Genomic DNA, 22,820 nt, shown 5'->3' with positions numbered 1-22,820 from the left:
AGAACGAAGACCTGTCACTTCTTTCGTCCCAGTGGTACACAATCACGATCAATATAATTGGGTGGACAAATCATACTCCCAAGATGCCCCGTTAATGAACACATCTTAAGGTTCTCCGTGAGATAAAATTGTGGAATTTGATGCCTCAATGAATAAGAATATCCACACCTTCATCATCAAATTCGTGTCACTTCAGGGAAGAAAGCTGCTTGTTTTTGATGTGATGGACTGGTCCCTTACAATTCTAGAAAATAAATGAAGTCCTGGTCTATCTAATGTGGAATCCTTGATCTCAGTAGCTGCTAAAATGCACTCACCTAATCTTCACAATGTTCCAAAACACTTGTGTTAGGTGAGGCAAGCCCCCTGCTCTTCTTCATCCATCTCATCTCACCATCACCCATACGTAGGCAAGACAGATCCTACTTTAGTTCACAATACTAGATTTGAACAGGGTGTTCTGCAATGATCCACATCGTATCTACCACCTGTGCCCATCAAAAGGCAGCGCGCTCTCAGCCAGTCATGTTGGAGCAATCACACAGGACAAAACCGGTTACTTGGTTTGCCCTGTCTCACATTAGAACATGTCAGGAAGAGGTTTAGCAAATAGTCTGGGGGGAAAATGCAACAATCGCAACAGGCCCGAAGTTTCAGATTAAAAGCCTCACTGTGAACTAGCGATCAGTTCCTGAAATTATGGGCTTTTTTGGATCCTTCCTGACACCATTTTTGCCATCCTTGAAAATAATCAAAAACCACTTCAGATCAATTTTTCATACTGTACATTTGAATACTGTTATAATTACATTCATTAGACTAATCATCAAACTAACATCAATAAAAGCTGCCGGGTACCTTTTCGTGTAACTTCCCAAGACTTGCTTGATGTAAAGGCATAGATTGTGACACATTTCTGTTCCATCAAAGATCCGTTGTCAAAGCACACTGAAGCAGCTGTGCTGTATACAACACTTTAATACATTGAAATTGTAATACGCATTTATAGCGTGCCACATGCTGAATGAACTGTCAAGTTGCAAACCACCCGTACTATCAATAGAATCAGTGCTAAACAGAAATTCCCTGCAAGGAAGCCCGAGAAAAACGAACAAAATAACCAGGTTTAGATTGCTTTTCAATATTGCAACAAGTTATCCGTTTCCTGTATTTTCTGTGCTACGGTATTCCATGATTTAGGAGCTACAGCTGAAAATCTCTGTTATCCTATCTGAAAGAAAGTAGACAGAGTAAAAGTACCATCTTATATTGGGAACGGAATGTCCGCGAAGGAATAAATCTGTAGATTTATTTTCTGTAGATATAGGATATCGGGGTTGTGAAAGCATTTCAATTTCAAACATAAGATTTTAAAATCAATTCTTTTTGTCACCAGAAACAAATGAAGAGACTGTTGCAAGGTATAAATATGGTCACAGAGCAACATCGAAGTTCTGTCGAACTGCCACATTTTGAACCTTTTGCAGCTCGAAAACTGCTGAGATGCAATACCAGTATATAATGCATTGCAATAATCCATTTTTAAATTGATCAAGGTCCCAAGCACACTGCAAGTGGTGCACCTCAATAAAGGGGGTCGCTCTTCTAAGCAATTGTAGTTTTAAAAGAATCTGCTTTTATCACTTGGGTTATTTGATCAACTAGTGTCCATCACAGTTGCTACCAAAAGCCAAGATCTTTCACGGCATAATTCATTGGGGATCAAACAGAATAGGAGGTAAAGCATCTGGCACGTAGAATGTATTTTTTGGTCCAAATAAAATGACCTCCGTTTTGCTAAGATTGAGTTGGAGCCCATTATCTAACATCCAAGTTTCCACTTCAAGGCATTGTGCCAATACCTCATATCCAGAATTTATGATCCTCTCGTTTAATGTACATTTGCAGATTATCTCCGTATGCATACTGGCCAAGCTTATACTTCTCAAAAATGTCCTTATGTGGTCTCGTGTATCTATTGAATAGAACAGGGGCAAGGGGGATCGCTGTGGGACACCGCACGGCAATAATAATTTTGTAGATACACAAGATCCCAATTTTACCCTTTGTGTCCTGTTTGAAAGAAACTAAGAAAACAATGGAATGCTGTTATTTGAAATCCTAAACAAACTCTCTAACTCGTGGATTAAGATGATATGATCCACTGTATAAAAGAGAGCGGTCAAATCGAGCATAACCAGTGAGGGGCAGAAACATTGTCTGCAGATTTTAGAATATCTTCTCATACTGCTAGTAGCGCTGTTTCGGGCCCATGCCTAAAATGTATTTGTTATTTGGACATTTGTATGGCGCCTACACACCATTGTTTCCATGCACCACAAGACAAGATGAGGACGAGGGAGACACATGGGAATCACAAAAGTAGAACAACAAAAATGGTTATATTGACCTTGTGACAATCCTACTGTGCAAGTGCATGACAAGGTGGTAAGAAGCAAGGGCGAGGGGGGGTAGAGGGAGAAGTGCAGGAGTGGAGTGCCCCCAAGGGTGGCAGTGGGCAAGTGCTGGGCGGGCCAATGCAGCAAGTGCCAGGGAAGAGGAGGGAAGGGAGGATGAGTGCAGTGGACAGGGAGGACCAAGTTGGGCTAGTCTGCGAAAAGGACTCGGAAGGCAAGTGCTGGCAAAGGATGCTGGGGGAACTGATAGGGGGTGGCCTGGCCCCTGTATGACTCTGAAGGAACCAGGCCCCTGTCCCAGCAGCAGAGGGAGAGTTGGTACAGGAGGGGGAGAAAAGGGAAGTCGGGAGAAGTTTCCAGAACTTAAGATGATCCGGCTCAAGTCTGAGGAGGTCTGGGCGGAGAGGCCGCACCAAAGGGAGGAGCTTGCTGAAGAAATGGATCTGCCTCCCACTCTCTGCTCGGAGAAACGTTTGGCCTGCAGAGAGTTGGAACCAGAATACCGAAGGACTCTGGCCGGGAGGTATTTAGATGGGGGAAAGCTTGATATAAAGAGGTCCCAGGCCCCAGACAGCCTTGTGGATGATGCAGAGGGTCTTGCATTTGATCCTTGTGGTCCGTGGAGAGATTTTAGGGCTGGAGAGATGCAGTCACTGTGCTTGAGGCCAAGGATTGGTCTTGCAGTCCTAGTCTGGATTGTTTGAAGGGGGTGCAGGGAGGAAAGAGGCAGATTGAGGAAGAGGCTGTTTCAGTAGTAGAGCCTAGAGAGAACCAGGGCTATGGAGACGTTGAGCTTCTGGGGGAAGGTGAGGAAAGGTAGAAGTCCCCTTAAGAGACGCAACTGAAAGTTGGACTTCTTGGCAAGGTCTGTTATGTGTGGAGAGAAAGAGAGGATTCAAAGATAATCCCATTGTTTTTTGCCTCACAAGTGGGTGAGGGGAGGGGACCCAAGGAGTTTGGCCAGAGAGTGAGGGGGGAAACAAGGAGCAGCTGTCCCAGTGAGAAGGATATCGGTCTTACTGGCATTAAGGCATTGATCATTGGAAGAGCACATGCCTGAATAGCAGTCAGGTACGAGGGAGGAGTTGGAGGAGGTAGAGGATGGCAGCTTGAAAGAGAGCTGTGTGTTGTCTGCAGAACACTGGAAATTAGGGGAGCAAGTGGAGATCAGGTGGGCCAGAGGGGCCAGGTAGATGTTTAAGAGCCATGGCGATAGGATAGAGCCCTGAGGGACGCCACTGGTAGAGAGTGGGGTTGAGGAGGGAAAAGGACCCATTTGCACTTGGGACGGTCTGTTTGAAAGGAAGGAGGTAAGCCACGCCAGTGCCCTGTCCGTGATGCCTAGGGTATCATGGAGACGGTTTATGAGGATGGAGTGGTTCACTGTGTCAAAGGCAGACGAAAGATTGAGGAGAATCAGAACAGATGGAGTGTTAGAGTCCAGGTCTTCAAGGGTGTTCAGTAGAGTAGTTTATGTGCCTCTGGCTGCATGGTCATGGACTGGTGGTCATGGAGGCAGCCAGCCACTTCGGTGTGGAGGGTCAGTTGGGGGATGACCAGCTTCTCCAAAGTTTGCCCAAAAAAGTGGTGATAGTGATAGTGTGATAGTTAGCCGGGCAAGAAGGTTCAGCAGATGGCTTTTTTTTCTACTTTCTTTTGTTTTTTTAGGAGAGGGTGCACAAGAGAGTGCTTAAGGGGTTGCGGGAAGGAGCCAGTGGCAAATGAGTGGTTGCAGAGGTCAGCCAGGGCTGGGGCGAGAGAGGCGATGTTGTCCTTGCTGGTTCTGGTGGAGCAGGGGAGCACCTGTTTAGAGGAGACTTTCTTAGAGTGGACAACTCTAGAGATCTCATCTGGTGCAATGGGATAGAAAGAGGAGAGTATGGGGAGGGGTGGCAAAGGGAGGCGAGAGAAGAGGGGTGTGGGGGCTGGTGCGGATGACAGAGCAGACAGGATGTCCAGAGTTTGGGGGGGGGGGGGGGCGGCCAGAGCAGAGGGCCTGGGAGAGAGAAGGTGACTGCGGTAGGAATGGCAAGTTCCTTGAAGATTTTTAGTTCAGTCGTGTTATTGGTGGCTCCAGAGATGCAGGCTTGTACATGAGCCCTCTTCTTGGAGCAGATGGAGAGACGATATTGCCTTTGAAGTAGGCGGCAGGCCAGTATTTCAGAGGATGAGCTAGATGCCTGCCACTTCCGCTCTGCAGCTTTGTACTTGCGTTTCAAAGCGGCAAAGTCGGGGCCATAGCAAGTGTTGCATTTCGAGGCAGGTTTCATGCAGATCTTCATGACGGGGGCAAGGCCGTCCAGGGTGTTAGAGATAGAAAGATGGAGGTTAGCTAGAACAGAGTCAGAAGGGGGTGGAGGAGGGATAAAGGAAGAGGCAAATGCAGAAGGAGACTGGCAGTGTGGATGGAGGCATCAGGGGACAGGGGAGGTCAAGGCGGGTTTAGAGGAGAGAGTGGTCAGACCAGGAGAGGGGGCTAGTAAGAGGGTTGGAGAGAGGGATGTCTGTTTAGATGAGAGCATCCAGCGTGTGTCCGGCAGAGTGGGTTGGGCCAGAGGGGAAGGATAGTGAGGGAGTGTTGCAGAGGTCGCAAAAGAGAACAGTGGCCACATCAGGAGAGTCGAGATGGATGTTAAAGTCCCAAAGGAAGATATGTTTGGGGGAGGAGGCAAGAAGAGAGGACCAATTGGCCCATTCTGAGAGTAAGAGGGAGGTTGGTCTGGGTGGCCTCTAGATGGTAGTGAGAGTAAGAGGGAAAGTAAGCGAGACAGAAAGCATGCAGACTAGGCTTTCAAAGGATGAGTAGGTTTCAGTGGGGATGATGGAGGCAGGAACCCGCTCGGGAAAGATCAGGGCCACTCCCTCAGGCCGGGAGGGCCTGGGATTGGACAGTATTTTGTAGCGCTCAGGGAGAGTGTCAAAAGCGGTGACGTATCTGGCCTTGAACCACATCTCGGTGAGAGCGAGGATGTCAAGGTCAAGGTCTTTAAGGAGGTGACAGATGTGTTTGATAGCAGAGCGAGAATTGAGGGTAGCTAAGTGAAGCTGGTTGCCCTTTAAAAGATTTGTAAGGTGGGCACAGGGGAGGGGTGCCACCATTAGGAAGAGATGATGGGGGGATGAGCGCGAGGGAAGGAGAGGGGGAGAATTGAAGCGAGATGGAAGATGCCTGTCAAGAAGGTGGAGGTTGGGCTGAGAGCCCTGCGCCATGATAGTGGCATTATGATGGACATTAATGCTGCATTTGGAAGATGCAAAGTGAGCCAAGAGCACTTCCCATCTGGTGCCACCAGTAATGGGTGAGGAGGAGAAAGGGGAGAGGACAGAGACCATATGGGGGGGTCCATAAGATAGAAGAAGGAACAGCAGAGAGAATGGCAGGGATAGTTAGTCTGGAGGAAGCGTTGATGTAGGTGTCTGCGATGGGAAGACCAGGATTGGAACTCAGGAGTGCCTTTTTAAGTTTCTTCCTTCCAGCCATCGTGAGAGAGAGAGAGAGAGGGCGGATAGGAGATGGAGAAGCAGTTAGAAAAGGTAGAGGAGACTGAGAGCACCATAGGGGCAGAGACAAGAGGGTGGGAGGGAGTTAGAGGATAGCAGGGGATAGGGTCAGAGGCACTGTGCAACAATAGAATCTCACCAGGTGGCCAAACAGACAAAAATCAGTGAGCACACTGGAAAAGCCCAGATTTACAGCTCATTAACAAATTGGAAAGCATACCTAAGTTTGAATTTTGCCAGAAAGCACCCAAAAGCAGTACACAATGGTGGATGTGCAGTTGGAAGCACACCAAAAATCGAATTTTGCCAGAAAGCACTCAAAAGCAGTACACAATGGTGGATGCACAGTTGGAAGCAAACCAGAGAATAGAAAAAGGATGGAAGCATAATTGCAAAGGACACAGAATAGTCTTGGAGCTGTGTGGCTACTACTTGCTCCAGTATTTTTGAGAGCCAATGAAGTTCTGCCAGTGGTTTATAATTGCATGGGCTTAAGGGATCTTAAGATGGTTTCTTAAGTAAAGGAGAATTTAGTTGTTGGGTAAGATTTTCACCTGTGTCAACCCCAGAACATTTTGCTGGATGTGGTGATTATTTGTCCTTGTCCCCAGGTGAGTGGGAATCTTTTTCCCCTCTCATCTAGTCTTTTACTGTTTTTATGGGTGACCTTTTTATGTCTCTCCATATTGTGTGTATGGATCTATAGTTCCATTTAACCTTTGGGCTGTATGTAATTTTCTATGACAGCGCGCAGCATGTTATATGCATTGTTGCTGAGTTGCCTTTGCTCTTCCGTTTTTAAATTCCCTTAATATCTTGGGTGAACTATTGTTCCCAAGAGTAAAATGGGATTCCCATCCCCTTTACATTGGGTATGTGGCACCAGCACACCTCACCTTATGGGGAGTGCTGGGGGGGCGGGGGAGGAATGTATCCCCTTTCGCACTTTGCTGGTAAGATTATTGTTACAATTGAATGGCTGGTGCCAGTGGTTATACCTAAACAACGTTTTAGTCCCATTACTCGTAGGCTGTCAAATCAACTGCATTAATGCAGAGTAGGGTCACCATTTTGCTAGAATGGTGGGCTCTTACTTTTTTTACCATTTCTAGTTTGGCAGAAGAAAACCCAAGAAATAAGAAGCAAACGCGGGAACCAAATTCAAAGAGGAAGATGAAGAAACGATGGCTGTAACGAACTCCAGCGACCAGAGAGCCTGTTTTAACCCTACCTTGCAAGCGACCTGGGGGTCCTGAAAAAGACTCCTCCTACCGAGAGGCTGGTGAAACCCACTAGTCTTGAAGACCGTCATTTTTAGCCTTAGCTCAACAATCTGTGACCTTGCTGGGCTGCAAACCGCTAATACCCAGGGACCTCGATCCGGTGTGCAGTGCATGGTCTTCCGTAGTCCAATTCCTGCCACTAACTTTGGTGGACTCCTGCTGGACCTCCAGAGACACGATTTTAATCCCTGAAGTCCCCTCACCAGAGTGCTGGACTGAGAGAATGAAGAGTATCCAACCAGCGATATTCGTTTTTCATCAGGTACCTGTAAAAGGGTGCTAAATCCCCAGAGCCGTTAGAAGCTTTTGTTAGGCAGAAATGCGTTAATTCTCTCCACCTTAGAGACCCCCTGCCACTTTGCTGGATTTTGAGGACTTGATTTTTTTTAACCTGGAGAGAGTGAGACCCTTTCCCCCACTCTTATGTATTTTAATGTGATTTTTTTAACTCTGTGTTTCTTTTGGTTGTGGAGTCTGACAAACTCCATAGGCATCATCTTTTCACATTGTGTCACAGCACCTTCAGTGCAGGGGCACAGGGAAGTCTTTCAGATTTCCCAAAGTTTTAAACACCCTCTCTTGGATCAACTGCTGTTTCCAAGAGCAGTAAAGTGAAATTGACTTTACTTACATTTGTAAACTTTCTAGACCCAGCACACACTATCTTACAATAGGGTGCTGGAGGGGTTATCTAATATCCCCTTTGTCTAGCTTCTCATGTAACATTTTTATGTTACCCTTTTCTCACTGAATGGCTGGTGGCAGTGGTTTCGTTTTTAACTACTGTGGTGTGCATTTACCGCGGACTGAGTTCGCAGCTGCAGTAGAGCACCCAAGGGTGCCATTTTTGTCCAAATGGCCCAGTCTTCTTTTTGCGCCATATCTGTGTGGTAAGGTCCTTCTTGAGATTTAATCTGCGCGCCAAACCAGGTTTGGTCCACATTGTTCGCTTTGCCTTTAGCGGGATTCACGAGTGAAGCCTGCCTCTGACTCCAGGGTGTCTGGGCTAGGCAGGAAGTGAGGGAGGTGCCCGAAACTCCCTGTGCTTTAGTCTCCTAGGAGACCCAACTGCACTCTATGGTGATTGGCCAGCTGACTGTCTGTCAAGGACAGCCACCCTGCTTGGTGACTGACAGCTGGGCTGGAATGAATGGGAGAGAACTGAATAAAAAGCGAGGCTTTTGGCTTGGAAGGCAGAGTCGACCACTGGACGAAGGAACCGAAAAAGAACTTGAAGAGGTCGCCTGCTGCAACTCCTGAACCGTTGGTTTGCCCGGTGAAGCCCTGCTACTGTGCTGAAACTCCAAATTGGTATCGACAGCAAGGACGAGTTATCCCTTTGAGTTGGTGGGACTCATCAACTCCAAAGTAAGCCGCCTGGACCTCCATCTCTGAGCTGGTTGAATTTCCACAGAGTTGCTGCTGGAAACCGTATAGCCAGGGAGAGGAACACCAGATTGTGTGCGTTGCTTTTAAGCTGGCTTAGAGCTCCTGGAAGATCCTCCGGACTCCCAGGAAGCAGGACTGAGCGAGCATGAGCCCTCTCAAGAGTGCAGGACCCCAGAAGTAAGGAAAGTCCATCTCGACAGCCAAGAACCGCGGTGTTGCTATTTGCAGTAGACGCGAGGAGCTGAAACACTGAAGAGCCACTGATTTGAAGATTGCCGGTTGCAAGCGGTGACCGTCCCATTGCAGTGCAGGAGTCTCCAGAAGTCCTCCCTCTTGTCCCCATGACTGAGGCCCAGGAATGGTGAGATCTGCAGAGCTGCACAGGAACGGAAGTCATCTGCTGCATTTTTCCTCAATCTAAAGGTACTGTAAAAAGTCTGAGAGAACTTACCTTTTACCGTAGAGTTGCTTGCATCTTCTACTACTCACAAGACTAATCAGCTTGTGGCCCTACATTTGATTCTTCTTTTCTTCAAAGACTTCTAAAACATTGTGCAAAGACTTTTCTACTTACCTACTAGAAGTGCTTCATCCTATATAAGACTTTTGCCTATTGACTTTGGCTTAGACTATTGTACTGAAGGCCTCTTCTTGGGGGATCCAAAAGTATTTGCCTGCTTAAGAATATTTGTGGTCTCTTGTTCTAATAATCTTTTCCTTTTACCAACTCCTAAGAGTTTTCTAAATGCAAACAGTAAAATATTATTGTCCCCAGCACCCTAGCTATTGAAGTCACCTGAGGGTGTAGGTTGTGTCTGTGGGCCATCCCAAAAGGGTCTTTTTTTTTTATTTGCTTGTAATTGTGTCAGAAACATTTTTTTACAAAAAAGAGAATTCCAAGTCCGAAAGTTCCTCATTTTCTTTAGGAAGGGGGTGGGAGGTGGTTACAAAGAGTCTTTACTGATTTAGAAACTAAGAGTGTATAGTATTGAAGTGTATTTGTGTGTTACTGTTTATATTGCTCCCTTCTGAAGAAGGCTTATTCTAACTGACTGATAAATTAATAATTGTTTGTTCAAGAAACCTTGTGTATAAGAGTTTATTTTAACACTTGTCACTGTGAATCTCATTGTAACTCCCCCACAGCTCATATTGACCCCTCTTGAGATAAGCCTGGCCGCTCAACACGCTACCAAAACTGTGTAGTACAAGCTTATACCAAAAGCTGCGTTTCCTATACCTGTAGTCAGAGTTGTGTGTAGTACACCCAAAGGGTACTGCATACAAACGTTGCCTAACTGCCTTGAAGAATCCTTTGTTGAGAGCATCTCCTGTTGACTGCTGCCAGTTTCCCTTCAGTGTCCATTTATTCAGTCTCCCGACCAAGAATCGTGTGTTGCTGCGTCAGGAAGACCACCATCTCCAAGCTCTTCTTCTTAGCTGAGGTACTGTGTTGGCTAGGGTAATACCTAAAGTCTTGTTGATCCTGTGGGGCCGATTGTGTGTTTGGGAGTTTGACCATACCATTTGCCCAGGCCTAATGCTGGAACGCCTTCTGTGAAGTGGTAGGGAGCATTCTCTCTTCAGGGTGAATTTCCTAACCTAGTGAGTCCCCCAGCAGCTTTGCTGGATTTCTGGAGTTAGTTTTTTTTCTCCTGCCAAGAGTGAGACTTTTTCTCCCACTCTTGGACATGAGTTATGATGTTCCTTTGACTGTTAATGTGTTTTATTGGCTATGGGGTTCTTTACTCCATAGGGTCTCATGTGTTTTTACTATGTGTGTTAAACAGCACCCTCCGTGCAGTGACACAGGGGTGTCATAGTGACACCCCACCGTAGACTCCATACCCTGGGACTGACTACTGTCTCCCAGGGCATGTAAAGTCACCATTGGCTTTACTAGTCCCAAATTATTAACAGAAACCGGTACAAACCATCATATTGTGGACGTACTGGTCGGGGCAATTCGATTGCCCCGGGGTCTGTTAGTCGAGGGGGCACGTCTCCGTCCCCCCTGATCGAGTTTTGGCTGGTGGCAGTGGATTCTACTTTTTATATTCGACCGCAAATATATCCCTATGGGATTTTCCCATTGTTCGAAGCTACCAACTTTAATTATTTAATTCTCATAGCCTCGAACATACCGCCGGTTTATTTATTTAATATTAATTCGCTGGTTGGGATTTTTTGCCAGGACTATATTCTAAAATGGCGTTTGTGTTCTCTTCTGTGACTCCAACCCAAGTCGAGCCCTTTGTTCCACTTTTGGCGGGCTTCTCCACAGAAGCCTCCAAAAGTGGTGCCACTCTGCCTGGGTACCACAGGGGGTGTAGGAGGGGGTTTAGGCACCCTGGACTGAGTTATCTTGGTAACTCAAGTCGCACTCTTGTGTGATTGGCCCAAGTCGTGAGCCGGCCGGCTCACCACTTAGCATGTTTGATTGACAGCTAGGCTGAGTGAATGGGGGTGTGCTGCATAAAAGCAGGGCTTTGGGGACTGGAACTTCAGAAGTCGCCACAGGACCTGAGAATCCGACGAGGGAGAAGCTGAGCCGACTTGCCACAACGACACCACCGGTGGAGCCCTGCGGAACCGACTCACCACTTCCCAACGACAGAGAAGATCTCCCGGCTGGAGAGGCTTCTTCCCCTGACTGGTGGGCACAACCAGTTTACCTTCTTTTCCTGGCATCCCAGGACGTCTTGTGGTGGAATTGCCCGTGCCAAGCACCCTGGCAACCGGATAGCCACTTAACACTGGACCGCGAATAAAAGGACCGCTCCTTTTACCTGAGAACTCTGCGGCTGGTTTCTTCCCTGGCAGTGCAACGGACTCCTACCTTCCTCCCCGACGAGATCCGCTCTTCCCCCGGACGAAGCACCGACTTGCATCCGCTGCCAGGAACAACTGCCCCCGCTGGAGTATTCTCACCACTTTAAGGTACCGTGTCCGCCAGGCCTCCCTTTCTAAAGATTGCTACAAGGTAATAATAATCCCTTTAACCTTCTGGACTGGGCTGGCCGCCTTGACCCTCTAACTGGTCCCTTTCTTTTGGTCCAACTCTTTCGGAACCTTTGCAAGACTTTTGTGCACTTCAACCTTGTGACCTTGGACACATTTCGTTCTGATCCTCTTAAAGTGGATCCGGCCTTCAGAACTCTAACTTCACGGTTTTACTTGCTTTCCTCTCTTGTTGTGTTCTTATGAAAGTGTTGGGATCTGTTTCAAATTATACTCTGCTTTTCTCTCCCTTTTAAAACAAATTATTAGAGTGCCATCGGCGTTAAGCGCTCACCGCTGTCTGAAAATAAGTGGGGCTTTACTTAAGACTTGTCTAATATTCTTCTAAGGAAGTGTATATCTTTTAGTGACCGTGTTTTTAACTGCTTAACATTAGTGCCTGTGTGTTTTTCTAGATGTGGTTTTAAATAAATTATATCTCTTTTACACCAACCTCTGGTCGGTATTTACTTGTTCTACTGTGTTCTTTTGACATATTGTGAATACTCTGTATACTGCCTAACTCTTCTTGAGGGAAGTCTGACTGCTCAGCCACAGCTACCAAGTGAATCTGTGTGGTACAGACTGCTACCAAGTGGGTTTACTGCCGAACACCTGTAGTCTTAAATCTTTTGCAGTGGTCCCAGAGGGAACTGCACAGGTTTCTGCCTAACATGAAGTCCCTAAACACTTTCAACTAGCTCTGAAGTTAATGCTGTACTCTGGAACTCTTGACTTTCCTGCATCTGAACACTATCCAGTTGTGCCTACAGCTGGCTCCTAGACTACTAAGGTCCCTCTTCTGGCTTTGGGTGAACTTATGCTCCAGAATAGGGTGGGACTTTAAAAGATAAGGCTTCTGTCTTGAAATTACTATAAGTGTGAAAAGTACTTGCTAAAGAAGTTAGTGTTGTAACTGTATCTCTATAACCAAAAAGTTACAAAGTGTCCTTAAGTTATTACTTTAAGTTGCTAGTTGCTTCTTTTAAAAGTATATACGTTGGTTTACTTACTTTGAACTGGTTCACACTTTTAAAAGTAATTGTGTTGGTACTGTTTTATTATCCTGAAAAGGATTGAGTGTAAAGGCTTACCACTAGGGCTTACCCCTTCCCTCTGCCCCCCAGCACCCTCCATCGACGCCTGACCTTCTCTGCTGCTGCGTATTGCTGTGCGGTAAGGAGCAGACAATGTTGGACATTTAGGCAAGTTGCAGCGAGCGGCTTCAAAAATTGACTTTATTGCACATTTCATCGTGCGTGCACACTTTATCCTAATTTGTTCACCATGCTGTGCTTCAAGCATTCCCACTGGTGTATTTATTGTGGTTTTGCCATATTGAGGCCTGATGCTTTAGGCCTGCTAAGATGGCTGTGTGTTGGGTTAAGTTTGAAATTTGCTGTTGCTGCTTCTTATGGTGCCGGCCGCACCATCTAAGGCCCACTTCAAAGGCCCTGTCTACCCCTGTCCACCACGGTACGCCACAGTGTCGCCCCGTGAGTATGACCCCCGTCTTGCCCCAGAGTGTGTGTGTACCCCCTCATGCCTCTGAATGTGTGTGTACCCCGTCTTGCCCCCCAGTGTGTACCCCGTCTTGCCCCCCCCAGTGTGTACCCCCTCTTGCCCCCAGTGTGTATGTGCACCCCCTCTTGCCCCTGAGTGTGTATGTGTACCCCCTCTTGCCCCCCAGTGTGTACCCCCTCTTGACCCCGAGTGTGTATATGTACCCCCTCTTGCCCCCCAGTGTGTACCCCCTCTTGCCCCCCAGTGTGTATACCCCCTCTTGCCCCCCAGTGTGTATGTGCACCCCCTCTTGCCCTTGAATGTGTACCCCCTCTTGCCCCTGAATGAGTATGTGTACCCCCTCTTGCCCTGAGTGTGTACCCCTTCTTGCCCCCCAGTGGGTGTACCCCCTCTTGCCCCAGAGTGTGTATGTGTACCCCTCTTGCCCCAGAGTGTGTATGTGTACCCCCTCTTGCCCCCGAGTGTGTATGTGGACCCCCTCTTGCCCCTGAGTGTGTGTGCCCCCCTCTTGCCCCTGAGTGTGTGTGCCCCCCCTTGCCCCCGAATGTGGATGTGTACCCCATCTTGCCCCGAGGGTGTAGGTGTCCCCCTCTTGTCCCACAGTGTGTATGTGCATCCCCTCTTGCCTTGCGTGTGTGTACCCCCACTTGCCCCTGAATGTGTATGTGTACCCCTTCTTGCCTCTGAGTGTGTACCCCTTCTTGCCCACGAGTGTGTGCACACCGAGTGTGTATGTGTACCCCCCTTGCCCCCGAGTGTGTATGTGGACCCTCTCTTGCCCCTGTGTGTGCGCCCCCTCTTGCCCCCGAATGTGTATGTGTGCCCCCTTTTGCCCCGAGTGTGTATGTGTGTCACCTCTTGCCCCCGAGTGTGTATGTATACACCCTCTTGCCCCCAGTGTGTGTACTCCCTCTTGCGCCTGAATGAGTATGTGTACCCCCTCTTGCCCCCGAGTGTGTTTGTGTACCCCCGAGTGTGTGTATACCCCTTCTTGCCTCCTTTTACTCTCAATGTCCTCCTCCTCCCTACCCCCCTGCCCTCCCTGAGGTTCCCCCTCAACCCTTTACAGCTTTGCATCCTTGCCCCCCTCCTTTCTTCGCCTGCCCTCCTCACATCTCCTCCCCTCCTTTCTCCTACCCGCCCACCTTTCTGTAAATCTCTGGCACTACCCCAATTGCCGTCAGGCATAGTAATTGTAGTTGCCTGTCTTTTGCAGCCTCTTCCCCTCCCCTCCTGCCTCTCCCTCCCCTGTATTGTGTTAGGCACTACCCCAATTGCCGTTAAGCATAGTAATGGCAGAGCCTACCTTCTAGAGCTATCTTGCCCTCCCCTTCCCATCTCTCACCTTTCCTTATCTTAGCACTTACTCTTTTCACTGTCCCCTGACCTCCTGTTAAGAGCTTGTCTGTCCCCCCTTTTCCTCCTTGTCTTCTCCTCCCACTTCCTTCCCAGCACTACCTTGATCAGTCGTTGAGCCTTTAAGTTAGTCAATTGTTTTGTACCTTTCCTCTTCCCTTCTTCCCTTCTCCCCTACTCCCTCCTCCCATCCTCCCCCTCCTCTTGTCACTCTTGCACTGCAACAATTGTCGTCAGGCATAGTAATGTTACTGCTAGTATTGTTCTCCTTTTTTCCTCCCTCTCATCTCCCTTATTGTTCCATGCACTTGTACTATCTGTTATGATTCGTTAGTTTTTCTCACATTCTGATTTGTTTCAAGGACCAGTAAGAATGTAATTGTATTTTCCCATGTTCCCTCTCTCCTTGAAGCGCTTTGAGGCACTTGTGCATAGGCGCTATACAAATAAACAATCAATTCAATACCATTGGGATTTGCTTCCCCGGATCGGATTAGTGCACATCTAAAACAGTCTGAGAGCTATTACTTCTCCTGGAGTGGCATATTGCCCCTCTGAAAAGTATATGGGTCCTTACTTACCATGAATTGCAGATTGCTTTCCTTAAAGGTCTGCTAGAGTTCTTACTTGCCCTAGAATTGTATTCTACTCTTCTGAAAAGTCCCTTGGTTAAGCGGACTATTCCTGTAGTAGTAATAGTGTAAAAGTGTATATACCAATAGGCTACACTGACCTTGAATAACTGTTGCTCTTCTTAACCTATGACATTCGGTTATGCTTTCCCTGTACTGCTTTAGTGCACTTGTCAAATAATTTACTGTCTTCATATTTATCCATGAGTAGCTTAAGGCCCCTCTTGAAAGGATATGAGTTACTTGACTAGCTCTGAACTGTCTTCTTAAAAGTAATACTGGTGGTGTAACTGTACCCATTCATAAGAGAAGAAAGTTACATATGTTGCAAGATATACTTGTAACCGTGTTGGTTTAGTCAAGTGGTTCTATATCGACTAATGCTGTGAGTTAGGACCAGTAGGGTCTGCTGCCCTTGAATTACTTATTATATTCAGAAAGTATAACTAACCTGGTCTTATTCCCCAAGAATAGCATAGTGCCATTCTAAATGTTTAGCTTTAGGTTTCACGCACCTTAACTTGCTTAATGCTAATAAGGTTATACTTTGGTTTGTATACCATAATTATTGAGTTGGTTTTAAAGTATTGTGTTTTACATCATATGTAATAGTACTTACCTCTCCCAAAATTTATTTTGGCCTACATGTATTTATAATAAATATTTTTACAATACGTAGTGTTTCAGTGTTTCTTTGGACTATATGTATGCCAAAGTTTCTTTTTACCAAGCTACAGCCCTCTCTGCCTCCTAAAATAATCCTGGCTGCACTGTCTACGCTACCGAATGTTCTAAGGCGGTACAGCCTTATACTAAGAATTGACTTTCCGTATTGCCTCAGCTATCGTTTTATGAATACCTCAGTTGGATGTTAGAAAAACTGTCCTAACATGAGTCTCCTTAAACTGGACTGAAACCACACCTTCTTCTGACTACTTATTAATCAATGTTCTAAGAAATTCACCCAGTGCGTCAGGAAAGGATCTAGCAATCGGGACTGGAAGAAGGTAGTCAGGAAGTATGGTAAGGTTCAGATTCTTTAATAGAACCAACGATTCTTGTGAAGTGATTGAACTAAATTTAAAAACTGCAGGATGGTTGAACTAAAACAGGAGGGACTATTTGTCTATTCAGCATATATGTCACTACGTGGGTGCTCTTGGCCATTTTCTGAGTTAAGTCTTTTGTGGATATCTTTTGACGCACAAAAATGGTGTAAGACCATACATTGCTCTACAGTAGCAGGGATTGACTACAACATAGCCCTATGGTTTAAAATATCTGAAATTATTTTGAATATCGTTTTTGGAGAATAATCTGCTCCAAGGATCTGTACTTGCAAAAAATATTTTTTTGCTTTAAAAATTCTAGTTTTGTAATTCTTATGAATCTCTTTAAGTAAGGTTAATGTTACCTCTGAGAGGTATTTTTTCTACTTACATTTTGCTCACAGACTAGAGGATTTAAGTGCCTTTAGATTATCCCCAAACCAAGGTGATGATTTCCTAATCTGTCCATTTATAGATTGAACAGGCGAGCATATGTTATAGTTGTGACTAAAAGACTGATGCACTTCATTTGTGTAAACCTGACATGAGGAGGTATGATAAAGATACATACCTTCACTGTCGGCCCATATATAGGCGAAATAAGGTTGGATCTCTTACGGCAAATTAATTGAATTTATGCATCATATGTGCCCTAGTGGGACGAGGGTAATTTCGATAAAATAATCTTAATAGAATGGTCTAAGAGATTGGGGCATTTTCTATAAAGGAAATGCTCAGGTCTCTGTAAAATACCTGGTGACAGCAATGTCCCTTTATATTACGCGGATTTTATGATCAAATGGTCAAAACCATGGGACAAAAACAGTTGGTTAAGGCGACTGGTGGCCGGAGATTTCGTGCCCTCTCTCTAAACCTAAATACAAATTGCACAGTAGCATAATATAAAAGTTAAAAAGATTGCTTACTATCCGTATTATCACAGAGAAGCTGCTGTGCCAGCATGTGCAGATCATGAGCAACTGACCATGCATATATGTAGGTGATGATATGCTCTAAAAACAAATGTTTGTTTTAAATGGTGGTTTTGTTGAAAGTTAAGATACTGTTGTGCAAATGTAAAGCTTTCTGATTTTAAACCTTACAATAAAGTGCACTTAAAATGAATTTTTCCAATTCTTCAAAGAGGGATATTTTATTTTCATTGGGAGACAGATCATCCTAAAATAACGAAAGCCTCCCGTACCATAAATACGAATACAAAAAGAATCTTATACTGATGAAAACAGCATACAGGCGTCTGGATTACTTTCATATTGATGTCCACATGTATTAACATTGTGATAGAGGTAGAACTAACCCCTCTGGAATGTACAGATCAAAATATATTGGCTTAAAAGATTCTTGACGGCACTGTTTTTGAAAGAGACCTTTTATTCTCTGGATTACTTTTTATGATATTATTTTTCTTCACAGACCAGCGTCGTGAACTACATTGATCGCAGAGAAAATCCATCAAAAAGTGACCAGTTATTCTTTGTGGTATTTGAGTGGAAAGATCCTTTTATTCAGGAAGTCCAGGATGTGAGTAGACTTCATTGGTTGCAATTACATCAACTCAGTACATACATTGGTGTTGGGTGTGTAGCTTATAAATCAAGGCTTCCATCTGAAATGTTTGCTTTTCCAAAAATACAACTCTAATCAACGGTCTACTGAAAATAAGAATTTCTGACAATAGTGGTGTTGTGATGCGTGAAAAAAAGGCCACTTACGCCACAGCACCAGAGGCTGTGCGCAATGCTAAGCATTAGGTGCCGAAGAACCAGACTTGCCCAAAGAGAAGGAGCAAGGCCCATTAAGGAGGCCTGAAGGCACCTAATCCCCAGTATTGTCGATGTCCCATTGGTACTGTGGCTTTTATCACCCGTTTCAGTGCTGCATAGGAATCCCACTGTCCCGAAAGCAAGTTCAGGCAAGAAAAAAGAAGGCAAAGTATTGGAAACTGGTGCTATATATCAGAGGCTGGCACTGCCTGGTACGGAAGCTGTGCAAAGTAAAGGCAAGCATTACAGAGACCAGGTAAATCGAGAGGAGCAGCGCTGGCCCCTGAGGACGGGAGCAGTAGAGAGATGTTGTGACAGTGTGGGGAATAACTGTGAGAAGCTGTGCTGTGGAAAAGCAGGCCAGAGATTGGTCTGCTTCACTAAGCCAGTCAGAATGGAGCAATTCCAAGCACTTACCAGGAATTAGTGCCTGGATTTAGCAATTTACGAGGAATCCTCAATCCTAATTGGCAGAGCCAAACCAAACATTCTGAAAAGGTTGACAATGGTTTACTGGACTCCAGCTAGAAAGTGGCATCCTAAAATGTGATATCTACTACAGTGTTGTGCTAAAAAGACCCCTGATGGCAAAATAATTTAGAGTAGGACTGTTAGGACAGTTTTTCTGAAGGACTTAGTAAAACCATACAACTGAGATAGTAAGTCTCCACTCCTAGTATAAGGCTTTACCACCTGAGTATATGGCAGTGTAGACAGAGCAGCCAGGCTTATTTTGGGAGGGAGAGAGGAGAGAGGGCTGTAGAATCAGTATAAAGAAATTGTAGTACACATATGGTCCACTGAAACACTATGTATTGTAAAAAATAAAGGGTTTATTGAAATACAAGTAGACCAAGGCAAATTTTGGGTAAATAAGTACTATCACATTATAGATAATCACAATTATAAAAACACAACACTATGCTTTAAAGTACACAGACCAAAGCATAGACCCTGTTCAGAAACTGACAGTATTTCTAGGTAAATCAAACCTTATTAAACACATTTAGTAAAGGGCACACCTATTCATGGGGAGTAAACCAATACATTACTTTCACATTACTTTACAGTAATTCAAGGGTAGCAGACCCTGTCAATTATGCAGTGACACTCAGCAAAGGAATCACAATCAACCAGCACTTTTCTGAATTGAGGAACACAGATTCAAGAAACAGTATATACCTTTAACTACATTCAGGATAAGTTATACCAGGTGAGTAAGACCTTTTGGTGTAATAGTCAATTACGGTTGCTTTTCAGATCAGTGGAACACAGACTAAGGTAAGCAAGAACTCTTTACACTAATTTAGGATGCATCAGGCAGACCAACGACAGCTACACCTTCAGAACACTTTGTTCCATATAACTTTTTATTAACATTTTCAATATTTCCAAACACATTATGAATTCCTCCTCCCCCTGTAGTCCAAACGTGATCCCTACCCTATCCACTCTGATACCCGACCCGTTCCTTTGTCTCCCCCTTCTTTGTGGCTTGGGCCCAGTCTGGTAGGCAATTGGTTCCCAATTTGAGGGACCCCAAGGTTGCGCTTCTGGTGATTGCAATTCACATATTGTCATATCAGTCCCAATAGTTTCATTCTCCTCGGGCACCAGCACCCCCTGGCCCATTTCTGTCCCTGGGACCAGTCTGCCAAAAATCCTTGGTGGCCAACTTGCAGAGAGTAGGTTACCCATTACAGGGCTGCAAAGTTCCAAACTTCGCCCGCCCATTCGTGTTACGTTGGAGTATCTTTGGACTTTCTGTGCCACCCCTAACACCCCCGCCATCATTAATATCATGTACACTTTATGTTCAGCTCTAGTGGGTAATTCTTCAAAGGAACTCCATAAACCCAATAAGGCCCCACCTCTGTTACCCCCTCACTTCACTCCCAGGGTCTCCGCTAATGATTTTCATATTTATCCCAAGTAATGTTGGATGTTCGGGCAACCCCACCATATATGATCCCAGGTCACCATGATTCCACATAGCCTCCCACATGAATTAGGAACTGCGGGGTAACATTTATGTATTTTTTTTTCCGGAGTTAGGTGCCATTACAGCATACGTTTAACCCATATTTCTTGGATTTGAAGGGACCTCGTTAATCTGGGAATATTGGTCCAGAGTTGCTTCCATTCCTTTTCTCCAATCAATTGGCATTTTGCCCCTACCCAATGCGTCGTATATCTCCTTTCCCCTGGTTGCTCTCCCTGTTTAGTATGTGAGTAAATTGCTCCCACTATGTTTGTTCCAGGAGTCTGTGGTTTAACATTTCTTAAAGGGGGTTAGTTTGTGTTGCTGCTTCCTCTAGGTTTGGTTGCATCACCCAGTGTCTTGTTTACGAGTATCTAAACCTCTCCCTGCTTTGCTTTGTGAGAATTTTATTTCTGTCCCCTCAAACTTATCGCACATTTTATGGCAACCTCCTTCCCGTCAAGATCCAAACCCCTCCCACTATTCCCTGGGCTGAATTGCGGGTTCGCAAAGATTGGTGTAAATGGAGATGGGAACGTCGTGATTTGGGCCCTCCTTAAAGAATCTCCTACCACTGACACTGTCTTGCTACAGTACATGTTGGTCGGTCTGTCCCCCTTTGGCTTCCATTAAACCTCCTCTGGCATCTCCCCTACCACTGCATTGTCCATTGCCCTCCATGTCTTTTAGCCAGTCCCTCAAGAATTTCTGTCTGTGCTGCCCTAAAGTTCACTTTAAAGCCAGGTTCCCCCATTCCGCCCCTATTTCTTAGCATCATCATTACTCTTTTAGCTATTCTATGTCTTATTCCAGATAAATCTCGTGTATCTATGAATAGTTCCTAGAAAAGGCTAGGGACCTGCGTTGGGAGAGCTGTGAAGTAGTCCAATAGTTGTGGAAGGGTAACCATTTTCAAGACGATTCTGCCTAACCACGTTGTTTTTAAGAGGCCCAGTCAATCAGTTAGTTCTTTATTGTCTCTAATAATGGTAAATAGTTGGCTGTGAAACTATCTCTATTGTTTTCGTTAGTTTACTTCCTAGATAACTTATGGCATTCTCTGCCCATCTGTACGGGAGCATCTCGTTAAATTGAGAATTTCAGATTTGTAGGCATTGATTTTTAGCCCTGCTACCGACCCGAACCGTAGCATCTCACCTTTCATAGCTTTGAGAGTTCCAGTTCTGTTAGTGTCAGCAACATATCATCCACAAAGGTGGCGATCTTGTGGACCCTGCCCCCAAATGATATCCCCTCAATCTCCCCATTAGCTCTTATGGCTGCTAATGGTGGCTCTAGGTGAATCGCGTAAATTAGGGGCGAAAGCGGGCAGCCCTGCTTTGTTCCCCTGCACACTTTAATGGGCTCTGATAGTTGGCCATTAATCGCCAGTCGTAGAGATGGGTTCTGGTAGTTGGCCTTGATCATTAAGAACTTTTCGCCAAAGCCCATCCGCCTCATTGCAAGGAACAGAAACCACCATTCCACCTTATCAAAGGCCTTTTCGGCGTCCAAAGCTACCAGAAGGGCTGAGTATTCTTTTTGTTATCTTTTTCTATAAGGTGCACAATTCTTCTTGTATTGTCACTTGTTTGTCTGCCTCTAATAAAACCTGCTTTGTCCGGCTTAATGATACCTAGGAGGATTTGGTCCAGGCGCTTGCAAGTACTTTCCTATAAATCTTGGAGTCGATATTAATCAGGGCTATCGGCCTGTACGATACACATACCATTGGATCTTTGCCCGCCTTAGGCAGTAGGACTACTTTCGCTGCTTCCATTTTAGCTGTGATTTTTTCCCCTTCTCCCAGTTTCATTGAGGAGGGGAACCAGGTTTAGTATTAACGTCTCTCTAAAGGATCTATAGAATTCTGACATGAACCCATCTGGGCCCGAGATTTATTAACGGCCAGAGACAATATGACCCTCCACACTTCATCCGTTGTGATGTCTTGTTCAAGGAGTTCTTTCTCCTGATCTGATATGCCTGTCAAGTCTCTATTATCAATGTATTTCCTCTTAGTCGCTTCTGACAGATTAGCCGAGCTATATAGGTTTGTGTAGAACTTAGAAAATTCTCGAACTATGTCCTTTGTTTACGTACTGGTGCCCCCTCCCTCCACCCTTAGTTTTAAAATAGTTTTGGCCTTCTCTTCCCTTCTCAGCATCCTATCCAGTAGCTTGTCTGTTTTATTTGCTTTAATATAATATTTTTGTTTTAGGAACAGTAGGGATCTTTCTACCGCCTTGGCCGGTAATTTTTCCAATTGGCTCTTAATAGCCTTGTATTCCTTCCTCATCTGCCTTCTCGCGCCAACTCCTAACCGGGCCATTACATTCTTTAATTTCCCATCTGACTTTTTCCGCAAGCTTCAAATCTCTATCCCTGTAGGCCTTGATCGCAATGATGTTCCCCTAATCGTAGCCTTAAAGGCATCCCACCTCATCTGCAAAGAGGTATCCTCAGTTTTGGTGTCCCCAAAAAAGCTCACAATCGCTTCCCCCAACTCTTTAAAGTATCGTCTTTAAACAGGAAGGCCGGGTATCTGCATTACCAGAATCCTAATTGTGCAGATTTCCTGCCTATGGTCAGTGACACGGGTGCGTGACCTGATAGAGCTATCTATCCCACCTCTATGGCCAACGCCCTACCCAGGAGTGCCCGGGATGACCACACATAATCTATGATTGATGACGATCTATTGACTTGGGAGAAAAATGTAAATCCTGCCTTGTCCCCTTTATTTCCCCTCCATACGTCTACCAATGCTAACCTCTTCACTTTGTCTGCCAGTTCTTTTGACGGTTTTCCCTGTATTCCCTGAGTTTTCATAGACCTATCTTTATCTGGCTCCCAAGCCATATTAAAATCCCCAGTCAAAATGATATGTTCCTTTGCAAATCT

General features: G+C 45.4%; 1 protein-coding gene across 1 annotated transcript in view; it reads left to right on the top strand.

The window, feature by feature from the left end:
• Positions 1-22,820, top strand: part of PACC1 (proton activated chloride channel 1) — a 304,382-nt gene that overhangs the window by 234,669 nt on the left and 46,893 nt on the right. Inside the window, exon 7 of the mRNA XM_069608530.1 lies at positions 17,586-17,693. Coding sequence (XP_069464631.1) covers positions 17,586-17,693 — 108 coding nt within the window. The remainder of the gene's footprint in view (positions 1-17,585; positions 17,694-22,820) is intronic.

The sequence above is a fragment of the Ambystoma mexicanum genome, chromosome 4q (genome assembly GCF_040938575.1).
Source record: "Ambystoma mexicanum isolate Mex_15411 chromosome 4q, UKY_AmexF1_1, whole genome shotgun sequence".
Lineage (NCBI taxonomy): Eukaryota > Metazoa > Chordata > Amphibia > Caudata > Ambystomatidae > Ambystoma > Ambystoma mexicanum.
This window is presented reverse-complemented; position numbering and strand designations above follow the sequence as displayed.